Below are 12,182 nucleotides of genomic sequence, written 5' to 3' on the forward strand. Positions count from 1 at the left end.
AAAAAAAAAAAAAAAAGACAATCCAATCAGAAAATGGGCAGATCTAAACAGACATTTCTCCAAAGAAGACACACAGATGGCCAGAGACACATGAAAATATGCTCAACGTCACTAATTATTAGAAAAATGCAAATCAAAACTATAATGAGGTATCATCACCTCACACGGGTCAGAATGGCCATCATCAAAAAATCTACAACTAGTAAAACTCTGGAGAGGGTGTGGAGAAAGGAAACCCTCCTACACTGTTGGTGGGAATGTAAATTGATACAGCCACTATGGAGAACAGTATGGAGGTTCCTTAAAAAACTAAAAATAGAGCTACCATATGATCCTGTAATCCCATTCCTGGGCATATACCTGGAGAAAAACATAATTCAAAAAGATATTATACTTGCACCCCAATGTTCATTGCAGCACTATTTACAATAGCCAGGACATGGAAGCAACCTAAATGTCCATCAACAGATGAATGGATAAGGAAGATGTGGTACATATATACTATGGAATATTATTCAGCCATAAAAAAGAACAAAATAATGCCATTTGCAGCGACATGGATGGACCTAGAGGTTGGCATATTGAATGAAGTTAAGCCAGACAGAGAAAGACAAATATCATATGATATTGCTTATGGAGTCTAAAAAAAGGGTATAAATGAACTTATTTACAAAACAGAAATAGAGTCACAGATATAGAGAAAAACTTATGGTTACTAAGGGGGAAAGGGGGAAGAGAAGGATAAATTGGGAGATTGGGATTGACATATATAGACTACTATATATAAAATTGATAACTAATAAGAACCGACTATATAGCCCAGGGAACTCTACTCAATACTCTGTAATGACCTATATGGGAAAAGAATCTAAAAAGAGTGGATACATGTATATGTATAACTGAATCACTTTGCTGTACAGCAGAAACTAACCATTGTGAATCAACTATACTCCAATAAAAATCAATTAAAAAATTTGTTCAACATCTTTATTGGAGTATAATTGCTTTACAATGGTGTTTTAGTTTCTGCTTTATAACAAAGTGAATCAGTTATACATATACATATGTTCCCATATCTCTTCCCTCTTGTGTCTCCCTCCCTCCCACTAAAAAAATTTTTTTTTTAATTTTTAAAAAGTATTTGGGATTTGATTTAGTCCTCATAACTCTTTCCAAAACCTGAAACAATAAAAAAACCTGCAAATAATCACTTCTACGTGATTATGTAACAGAAATGGAAACAATCTGAATACAAAATCAGAATGCCAAGAAATAGTTTATGAACCTGGCTTCTTTCTCGTATACTAAATATCATTGAAGAAAAAACTCATTAAAATAGAAATATAACTGAAGAAAAAAAATTCAATATATCCAAGTTCTTTCTTATAAGCAAATATTCACAGTGCCTAAATTAAAATTTTTTTTTTAGATTTATTGTTCTCAAACAATAGAAAGATGCCATGTTAAACATAATACTGGACAGAGTAAGTGCCCTGTGGGCTTAAAAATGCCTGGAAGAGGGCTTCCCTGGTGGTGCAGTGGTTGAGAGTCGCAGGGGACACAGGTTCGTGCCCCGGTCCGGGAGGATTCCACGTGCCGCGGAGCGGCTGGGCCCGTGAGCCATGGCCGCTGAGCCTGCGCGTCCGGAGCCTGTGCTCGGCAACGGGAGAGGCCACAGCAGTGAGAGGCCCGCGTACCGCTTAAAAAAAAAAAAAAAAAGCCTGGAAGATGAATCAAAGGATTAAAGGAAAACTGATTCACAACAGAGGAGGAAAGTCCACTATGGTGTATGTTCTCATTATATCACTTCCCTGATATCAAATGAAATAGACAATCAGACTTGATTCAATAGCTCGTTTTTGTTCTAATTATGGCTTATTCCTAAACCCTAAAAAAGGCTTTGAAGGGTTCTCAACTATTACAAATCACAGTCAGACTGAAACCTGATATGCATAAAATTCTACAATAAATTTATACTTGGTGCCTTTTAACAGTGTTTTCCAGCTACATTTGTCTTCATTCTCCTCCCTCGGAATATAAAACTGGGTGCAAGGTTTAAGTCTGCTATGTCTCATCCATACATTCAGTTCTCTGTACAAGAATGCCTGACGGACTTTGTCGCACACCTGGAAAACAATGACGCACATTCCTCCGTATACAGGATGACATCACCAGCTTTTTATCATTCGGACAAATACTCTGAATCATATTGCTAATAATGATAAAGATATGTAAACACACACCACACACGCACACACATATTCATATTCAGCCACGGTTCCTCATCCAGCAACTTTCCCACCAATTTTGTCATGACCTTCTATGGTTGAACAAGATGGCCAGCTGGCTCTGGGGTAAAGCTCAAGACCATGGACAAAAGTAACGATCAGTGGCTAAACGGGATCAAACACAGCCCATGAACACTGTACTTTCTCCAACTCATTTGGTCACACGCACACCTAGAGTTGGAAAATGCCAGTTGTCTTTTGATGAACATTCCCAGGCACTGTACCAGGAGCCTCTTCTGGTATCATCATCACCTTCTTGCCCCTAACACTGAAGGCAAACCTTATCAGAGACCCAAAACCATAAAGTCTCACTGTAGCTTCAACAACCCTTTGGATAGAGAAACAACCTTTAGAGCAGTGTCATCAAATGTTTTCACTCATACAGCCACTAAGAAAATTTTAAAATTCCATTTTTCACACATTTTAAGTTGACATTTAGATTTCTCAACCATAATTTTAATTAACGGCAAAGGCTGTAATCCTGGCATATTGGAATTAGTAAAATTTTAATTAAAACATATCACTCATTTCAAGGTACCTAATGAAATCCAAACACCACACCAATTTGAAAACCACCTTCATCCAACAAAAAATACGTGAACATACTCTTCTTTTAGAGTAAAAAAGGATGTATTGTTCTTTTGTCTCCTGGAATTTGTATTTCCACTTTATCCCCACCCCCAACCAGAGAATTTTCTCTTGATATAACATGCTTTAACACTTGATTTTATTAATCTCCCTATTATATTTCTCTGTAACAAAAATGTGTATAAAGTGATTTTTAAAAATTTCCTGTGGCTATAAGGCTTAAAAGTGTTCCATTTTCTTCTGATGCAAATGACTGATCCAAACAACATTAATAATTATAAGAATGTTAACATAGTTAACATGGAAATTACAATTTTATTGGAAATGTATTTCTAAAGAAATGGACAGGGCTTGTTTATTTTTCTCAACTAGTTCATATATCTATAGATGAATATTCTCTATTGCTAAAATAAGGTGGGGTTTAACATCAATTCCATACCTTTTTTTCCCAGGTTTAAAGACGTAAGAAATAAGAAACGTTTTTTATATAAGAAAGGAATGAAGGAGATTTATCATCAAAAAATCTTTTTGTCTATTATCTCATAACCAGATTAGGTCCTCCTTCAATTTTGTTGAAAGCCAAGAAGTAAAAACTAACCTGAAAAAGATGTGTGCCCTGATCACTGTATTCATCCCCTTTATCAACACAGACACTAATATTTTCATAGTCCTTCGGTTGGTAGGAAGAGGGTTTTGCACCCCAGGAAAACACACCACAGTCAGACTCGGGATAGGATGGGTAACAGCTGTCCTTTGTCAGGAGAAGGTTAAGAAGTGAAATGGAAAAGGAGACGTGGCAAAATCAGTTCTGAAGCAAATAATTTTAAGACAGGGTACCTACAGAAATTGGGAAATCGTCTCCATTAAAACATCCACGCCTTCGTATCTCTTGGAGTGTTTTCACATGGATACCCCAGCTGGAATATACCTCCTCCAGGCAAGACTGTTGCTGCCAGACATTCTACCCATTTAAAAGTTTTATACCCACAAAAGTACACTTGGTTTGATTAACATATGAATTACCTTACAATATATCAGCCTGTAGCAGACACTACAGGAGAAGTAATACATTTTTTAAAAAGACAGAAACATAAGTCTTGTTCAATCTACTTGAAAAGAGAACATACCTAATAGATCAGTGTCCTGACAATATAGAAACTATATGCAACAAAAGATTGTTTTTAATAATCTCAAAGAAAAATCTGGAAACGATCCAAATGTCTAACAATAAGAAAACTGCGAAATAATTTATGTTGCAGCAGCCATACAATGGACGTATATGCAATATTCTAATTTGAAGAACATATATTGACATTAGAAAATGTTCTTCATATGGTGCTGACCGAAAAAACAAGCAGGAAACAAACTTGTAAATAAAACTTCATATTAATTTGTATGTGTGCTGGGAGCAAAGTCTATTAAGAAAATCTATTAAGCCACGTTCAGTGGTTATCCTTAGGTGGTGTAATTATGGGTAACTTTCTTATTTGCTCTTTCCCAATTTCCACAAAAAGCATGTATTTCTCTCACAATGGTGGACGGGGGTGCGGAGTGGGAAGTTGAGGAATTGGGGAAATAGATTCACTGTTTCAGGGCTGCTGCTGCTGCCTATAAAGTTTGTGAGATGGTGTCCAACCAAGGGGCCAGTGAGAGCTTAAATCCAACCCACATGGTACAGGGCTGCTCTCCCACTAAGGGGGCGCCATTTCCCAACTCACAGTGGAAGATTCTGTCCACTGTCCACATCCTCACTTAGATTTTGGTCATTTCTCTCCTTGACCAATTTTATCCTTTCATCCCTGACTTCCACAGCTGGTTCCTTTGGATTACTGACTTCACTCACTCCAAGACAGGTAGAAATCAGTGCAATCAGCTTCCCATCATGCTAACCTCATGAAATATCCCAGTTTGCTGATGCAAAAAAGCCACCAGTCAGCAAGTAAAATGCTGTAAACCAGTGAGGTTTTCTGGCCCTTCAGGAGAGCACAGCGGGCAATTTTTACTTCCACTATATTATACAACTCCAGCCTCCTTACCTCAGCAAGTGTGGAGGGATCTTGACAATGGTATCCACACTATCCAGGGTTTCTGCAAAGGGAAAATTACAAAGTTAAAAATAAATATGTAAAGACTGAGAATTTAAATTGTATACAAATTTCACTGTTAGTTTCTTCTTCCCCCCTGGAAATTCCTAAAATTATAAATAGTCAATTCTCAATTATCTGCATGCAAATCATCCATACTTAAAAATCCTTTTCCTTTGCTAGCCCACAAGACTTCCTCTCGGAGCTTAAAGATTAGGACGCATTTCGCTTAGAGACAGAATAAATAGTTAAATTCCTAACGTGAAACAGAGTACCAATTTAATCTAGTTACAACTGGCTAAAAATGTTGCATTCTTGCAATAACAATAGAGAAAGAAAAGCTATTTCCTTGAAAATACTGTTTTAATACCCTTAAATAATAACTTATACTTGTGAGAGACTTTCAGGTTCACAAAGCACTTTATGCAACAGCTCATCTCACACACATTTATGACATGGCAGATGAAACTTTTTAAAAATTATACTATAGTTAGGGATACTGACTGGGAGGCTCACCCCCAAGTCTCATGACTCTGACCTGGATGTTCAGTACTTTACCACTGCTGTTGATTATTCACCCTCTTGCTGCCTCCAGTTGTTGAGATAATGAAACATTCACTATTCTCTTCAAAAATAAAAACTGTTCTATTTCAATAGCTCCAACAATCCTGCACCCAATTCCAGTGTGTGTGTGTGTGTGTGTGTGTGTGTGTGTGTGCGCGTGCGCGCGCTTCAGGGTTGGGGGGGGGTTTCCACACCAACAAGCAATTCCCTGACAGCAGCTGGGTGTCCTATTTAACTCAACTCTGACACGAACTGGAGAGAGCATCAGATCCCACAGATTTGGGCTCAATCCTACAAGCCTGTAACACGCCCCGCACCCCACCTTCAGATGCCAATCTCAAGTCCGGTTGTCACCTGAGCTTCTGACCGACTGGCTAGAAATTAAAGTTTCCAACAACCCCCTCCTTGGGTTTAATTAATTTGCTAGAATGGCTCACAGAACTCAGAGGAATTTTCACCTAGTAGATTACTGGTATGTTACAGAAGGATATAACTCAGGAACAGCCAGATGCTAGAGATGCATGAGGCAAGGTGTGGAGAAAGGGCAGAGAGAGTCCTTGCTCTCTAGGTGTACCACTCTCACCAAATGTCCCTGTGTTCATCGGCCGGGAAGTGCTCCAAACCCCATCCTTTGGGGGTTTTACGGAGGCTTCATTACATAGGCATGATTGATTGGTCACTGGTGTTTGAACTCAATCTTCAGCCCCTCTCCCCTCTGTGGAGGTCAGGGGGGTGGGACTGAAAAGGATGGTTTTCCTGGCAGCCAGCCCCCATCCGTACGTGTGGTCCAACAATCACTTCATTAACCTAACAAATGACTCTATAGCTCTCTTCACTTGGGAAATTCCAAGGGTTTTAGGAGCTCTGAGCCAGAAACAGGGACCAAGACCAAATATATATATTTCTTATTATAAACCACAACATCACACACTCCAACCGGTCTCCAGTTTTTCTGTTCAAACTCTTGCCTTCTCTCTTCACTGTTTAGAGTCAACAAGCCCTGTCGATCTGAACTATTTTTATTGGGGAAGGAGAAACATCTCTCCCCACCCTGCTAACAGATCAGAGGGAACAGTGGACACCAAATGTATCCCTGAGACTCAGGACTAAGAACAGGCCAAAACATGATGATAGCGTCTGGGCTCGCTGTGGTCCATGGGGCAAAACAGTGGGTGTAAGCCAGACAGTTAGCAAAATAGAAAGATGGATCAGCAGGGTCGGTGATGGTGTGGTCACAAGGCCAAGGGAGGAATTAGAAGGACTGAAGTCAGTTCTTAAAATGAGACAGGATAATGAGAAAACGAAAGCCTGAGATGCAGATGCAGGGAGTGAGTCTGCACCTCATGGGTGAGTACAGGCCAGCAGTCAACAGGGCAGAGCCAGTGCCCAGGACAACTTGACGCTGCTTCCCAAGAAGAGGGTCTGACGCTGAACAACCAAATCGCTGTGGTTTTCCTCATCACACAGAAGAGTTTATATTCAACTCAGGATGTGCAACAGTGCCCAACTCTACAAGTGCTAACAGAGAGCTAGAGGAAAGGGAAAAGAGAAAGAGAGTCACAGAGCAGCCATAATGAGCCCATCCTGTTCCAGGAGGGACGCCGGGTAGGAAGCTGCATCGGGGGTGGCATGTCAGAGCACAGGTGAAGCCCAGGGATGTAAATGTGGGCATCGCATTCTCAGAAACTGAAGCTGTGGTTCTGAAAGTCCAGTAGGGCTGCAAGTCAGAGATGAGAGCTCATGGCTCATTCTTGTGAAACGCAAACTTTTAGGCTGGGGAGGAGCTGCAAAGGGGACGGAGCAGCTCAAGAGGTCGGATCGAAAGGGACGGGGTGCGGGCATGAGGCCAAGGTCAAGTGGGGGCCCAATGTGGCTGAGAGGACTGGTAAGAGGGATGTGAGAATGGTCTGCTAGACTGAGGTCTAGGTATCTTATTCTTCAGTTGGTGGAAGAACAGAGGAGAAAGTCAGATCACAGTGAGTTGAAAAGTAAGCAGGAAGTGAGGATGTGAACACAATCACTACATTCCCTTTTTTTTATTATTAATTTTTATTGGAGTATCGTTGCTTTACAATGTTGTGTTAGTTTCTACTGTACAGCAAAACGAATCAGCTATACATGTACGTATGTCCCCTCTGTTTTGGATTTCCTTCCCATTTAGGTCACCACAGTGCATTAAGTAGAGTTCCCTGTGCTATACAGTGTGTTTAGTTACATTCACTTTTTAAGAAGGTTAGCTATGAAGGTAACAGATGCTGTGGCTGGAAGGAAAAGCGGGTGGAGAGATAGACGGAAGGATGGTGGTTAGATAGACCATCCTCCTTCTCTTACTTGGTATTCAGGCCTCTAATTTTCTTTCTCTTCTCCATTTTCCAAATCCATTCTACAGGAGCTCCCTGATAAACGCAAACACCTAAAGTTTATAAAAGGGACATGGTCCAGTTCTAATGTTCTGCCATTCTATTTCATCCTGCCATTCCCAGCTCCCAAGCCTCCAGGACTGCCAGTGCTTGAAGGAGGATGCTATTCTTTCAGGCTCTCCACACGCTGACCCAGGCCCTTGTTCTTTTCTATTCCTTAGTCAGACCGTTTCCTCACTGACAAAAGTATCTAACCTAGATAGCTTAAAATAGAGAAAAAGTACATACATGTTCCTTGCCCGTTATTATGCAGCCATTAAGAAAACTGATTTTCAGAGACATATTAATAATAAAGTAGAAGAAAAGCTGAAGTTAAAAAACAAGGAACAATCTGCCATATACGTATAACCCTTTGCAGAAGGGAAATACTCCAAAATGTGATTAGTGTTTTCTCTGGGTGGTGACATTATGGGTGATTTTAATTTTTTCTTTATACTATTCGAATATTTTTCAATATTCTAAAATGAGCATATATAACTAGAAAATAAGACAAATATCACTTAAAACCCAAATAAGACATTAACACATTGATTTATTTATGTCCTGAACATGTGCCTCTCATATTATAGGTGCAGAAGCCACAGACAAGCATAAACAACAGTCCCTATGCTCAAGAAGCTCACGTCTACACTGTAGACATTTGTTGCTTTGGTCGACTGGCATCCACTCTGCTGCCTCTGAAGCAGCAAACCCTAATTTTGTTTTGAGGAAGCCATCCTTCCCTGACTCTGGGATTTCACTGGGCCTTGTAGCCAGCTAGCCCAGAGGACTAGTTCAGGGATACATATTCAACCCATCAGCACAAAGAGAGAACTGTGACACCAAGGGCTGGGTGGGAGTGACTGGAAGAGCCCCATTCTCTTGAGATGATCCCATGATAGGCCAAGTGGGAAATGACCCCTTTCTCCTATAAAGGCCTAAATGTGGAGATGCTCTCTCTCTCTCTTCTATGACAGTTTTAATGGGAGATGACTCCTCTCTCCTGTGATGGTCTAAATGTCTTTCTCCTGTCATAGTCCAAGTGGGAGATGAGCTCTTTCTTCTGAGATGGAATAAGTGTGAGGATGACCCCTCTCTCCAATGGTACTTTTGATAAGAGATGACTCTTTCCTGAGATGGTCTAAATGTCATGGTGACCCCTCTTCCCTATAATGACCCAAGTGTAAGATGACCCGTCTCTCCCATGATGGTCTAAGTCAGAGACGATCCCTCTCTCCTGAGATGGTCTAAGTGTGCTGATTCATGAACCCAAAGCTGTGGAGACTCATGCTGAGAGTGTTCATCATCCCAAAAGAGCAGAGCGAGGTCCCTGAAACAGTATCTAATTCCTGAACCAAACTCAACCCACAGCTAGCCTTCCAAGGGGTATTTAGTTCATAGAGTAAATACATTCTATTTTGCTTAAGTCTGCTTGAATCAGTTTTGTTGGTCTCCTGAATCCAGTATATTTCTCAATCATCCTGCCCCTAAAAGAGTAGCTTTGTGCATAACCAACTATAATCCCCAGCAGCAGGTGCTATAAGAGGGTCCTGAGAGCAGGGCTCAGAGGCCAGAGGAGCAACTGATTCGACTGCAGAGCTCAGGGGAGGCTTCGTATGTGAGCTGGGCCTTGGGATTCTGGAAAGGGAAGCTGTGGCAGAAGGATTAGCACAAGCCCAGGCAGAGAAGTGGGCAGCACATGGCATGTACAAGAAAGTACGTGGCTTACTGGGGACCGACGAACCCTTGCTATGGGGGCGATGGGAAGGAAGGCTGGGGCTAGATTCCAAAGAGCATTCTAAGGAATTCACACTTTACTCTAAAAAAAAAAGTATGGGGGTTGAGGAGTGAAAAGCATTTTATAGCAAAAAAAAAAAAAAAACAAAAAAACATGGAACAGTGGAAAATGGACTGGAGTGGGAAAGAGAACAGGAAACCATACCTTCATGTCTTTGCTTCTGCCTCATTCTCCCTCCAACATACCCTTCTAACAAACTAATTATAGGGAGAGAGCATTTTATTCATCTTTCTATCCCCACTGCTCACAGAGGTCTTAATAAATCTTTGCTACATAAGTGAAGAAGAGAAGAAACCCACAGCTACCCATTCTCCACGCCCAATTTACTTCAAAAGCCCCACCAGCTCACACCAATCCCCCCAGCACACCCCTGACCCCACATTCATCCCCTCTTCTTTGATCTCTTTTCCTGGTTTACTCATTCCAACCTGCACAACGAATTCCCCGCACTGTTATTTAACTGTTTCATGAGCTCCCATCTCTTCTTGCTTACTAAGAACAGCCACTGCGAAAAGAATCACATCTACTCTTCCAGGCAGGCTGGACTCCAGGCTCTGCTCAGATCATCTACCTGCCTCAGCTCTGGGCTTCCCGGTCACTTCAAGGACCTAAACTAGGCAGCACTGCACTTTAACTTAACAAGATGTTGAGCATCAACATGAAAATTAAAAATACTAGATTCCTCTCCTCCTCCCTGTTATCTAAATCTGCTTAACTTACAGCAAAATAATAAGGAGTACAAGGAATAGCATGTTTAGAGTGCAGTCAGCCCTGATTTATTATGTTACCCAGCCATCTGTGACCCTTCATTAGAGGCATTTGAGAATCTACCCTGATCACACTGCTGAATGACAATGGCAATGCAAAAATAGCACTGTGGCTTTAAGAGCCTTGCTTCTCACTTATGTACCTGTTCCATTTTTTTTTTTTTCCTCTAACAGTAAACAAATGGTCAAGTTCTGATTCTGCCTACGAGATAAACTTCCTAGACAACATTCTAGGAAATTTTGTGATAGGCAGACATAAAAAAAGAAATGATGTGGCTGTGATTGTTTGTACACACACACTCAAACATGTGTGAATTCAGACCTCAATATTAACCGAGTCACCACCTAAAGCACCATCAGAATTCTCCATTTAGTGGAAAACCTGCTAATAGCCCTTCTCTATCTCTTTTCAGGCTGTACCACAGTACAGTGTCATGACAAGCACTGATGGCTCTTTGGTTGAGAGAGAAAGGGATTCAATTTTATGTTTTAATTAAGTGGCAACTGAGGAATCACATGCAGGCTTGGGCAAGGCCAGAGGCCAAGAGAGCTGCCTGGTTTCTCCTTCGCCTTTCCTTTTTTTTTCTCCTTAAGCATCACTGTCACCTAAGCATGCTCCTGATCTCTCTTCATTCCCACCCAGACAATTCTGATTGCCCACGTTCTTGCCTAATTGGAATGTCATTCGATTTTCTCCGAGGTTGAGTTCTACAACCTGAGTCTGATGGGAAACACAAATTTGCTACCTGGAACTTCTTTCAATGCTTGCACAGCTCACAAATCTAAAATTCCACCTGTCTGAAGGGCAGACGACAACAGAATTGCAGAGGTAACACCATCCCACCCGTACGTTATTCTTCATGTAGAATAACCATGAAAGCTAATACTTAACAAGCTGGCCTCTATCAGGAAAATCAAATTAAATAAGCTATTCCTTCCCGGTTACACTCGCCAAGGTTTTGAGATCGGGGTTGATGGTTCAACTTCGCTGTTGCCCACAAGCGCTTCGGAATCAGGCCCCTGGATTCCCACCGGCTTGCGGTCCTGACTCGGAGATGGGTGACCGCCGTCCGCCGTGCTGGGGATCTGAAGAAAGGGGCCGCCCGGAGGGGAGGACTGCGTTTCCCCGTTAAGGTTTGTTAGAAGATACAGAGACCAGAGGGGAGGCGGATGGATGTCAACGCCCGAACCCAAATTCGCGTATCACACATCAGTTTCCCGAGGCAACTCTCGCAATTGCGCGAAATGCTTCGGTCACAGATGCTCAGCGAAAGCCCCCCACGCAGAGGGGCCATTGCAGCCAGCCCGCGCGACCCTCTGGCGGCGGCGAGCAGGACCCACCGGCAGGTGCCCTACGCCCCGCGCCCCGCTCGGCGCGCTTACCAAGGGCCCAGGTGCAGCTCTCTTTGATGGCTTTGTACTTGCTCCCGGACGCTTCCTTCTGCAGCTTCCTTAGGATCTCTTCCATCTTGACCTTCGCCGGGGGCCGGCCGCAGACAACAAGGGGAGCGCACGCTAGGCCCGGCGGCACCCGGCCCTAGGCGCCTAGGCTGCCGCTACGCTCGCCCCGCTCCGACCCCGCGCGGCGGCTGATGAATCACGCCCGCTCCATGCAGCGGCCACGTCAGGCCCGGAGCCCCGCCCGCCGCCCCGCCCGCCCGGTCAGGTGCGCCCAGCGCACGGCGACGGCCACG

The 12,182-nt window shown here is 42.5% G+C and overlaps 1 protein-coding gene across 1 annotated transcript in view; it reads right to left on the reverse strand.

Annotated features, from left to right (window-relative positions):
• The window catches only part of ARFGEF3 (ARFGEF family member 3), a 182,169-nt gene extending 170,213 nt beyond the window's left edge, over positions 1-11,956 (reverse strand). Inside the window, exons 1-2 of the mRNA XM_007467600.1 lie at positions 11,872-11,956; positions 4,913-4,964 (exon numbers count right to left, since the gene is read on the reverse strand). Of these exons, the coding sequence (XP_007467662.1) occupies positions 4,913-4,964; positions 11,872-11,956 (137 nt within the window). The remainder of the gene's footprint in view (positions 1-4,912; positions 4,965-11,871) is intronic.
• Positions 11,957-12,182: the final 226 nt, after the last annotated feature.

The sequence above is a fragment of the Lipotes vexillifer genome, unplaced genomic scaffold, assembly GCF_000442215.2.
Source record: "Lipotes vexillifer unplaced genomic scaffold, Lipotes_vexillifer_v1.1 scaffold569, whole genome shotgun sequence".
NCBI classification, from domain to species: Eukaryota; Metazoa; Chordata; class Mammalia; order Artiodactyla; family Lipotidae; genus Lipotes; species Lipotes vexillifer.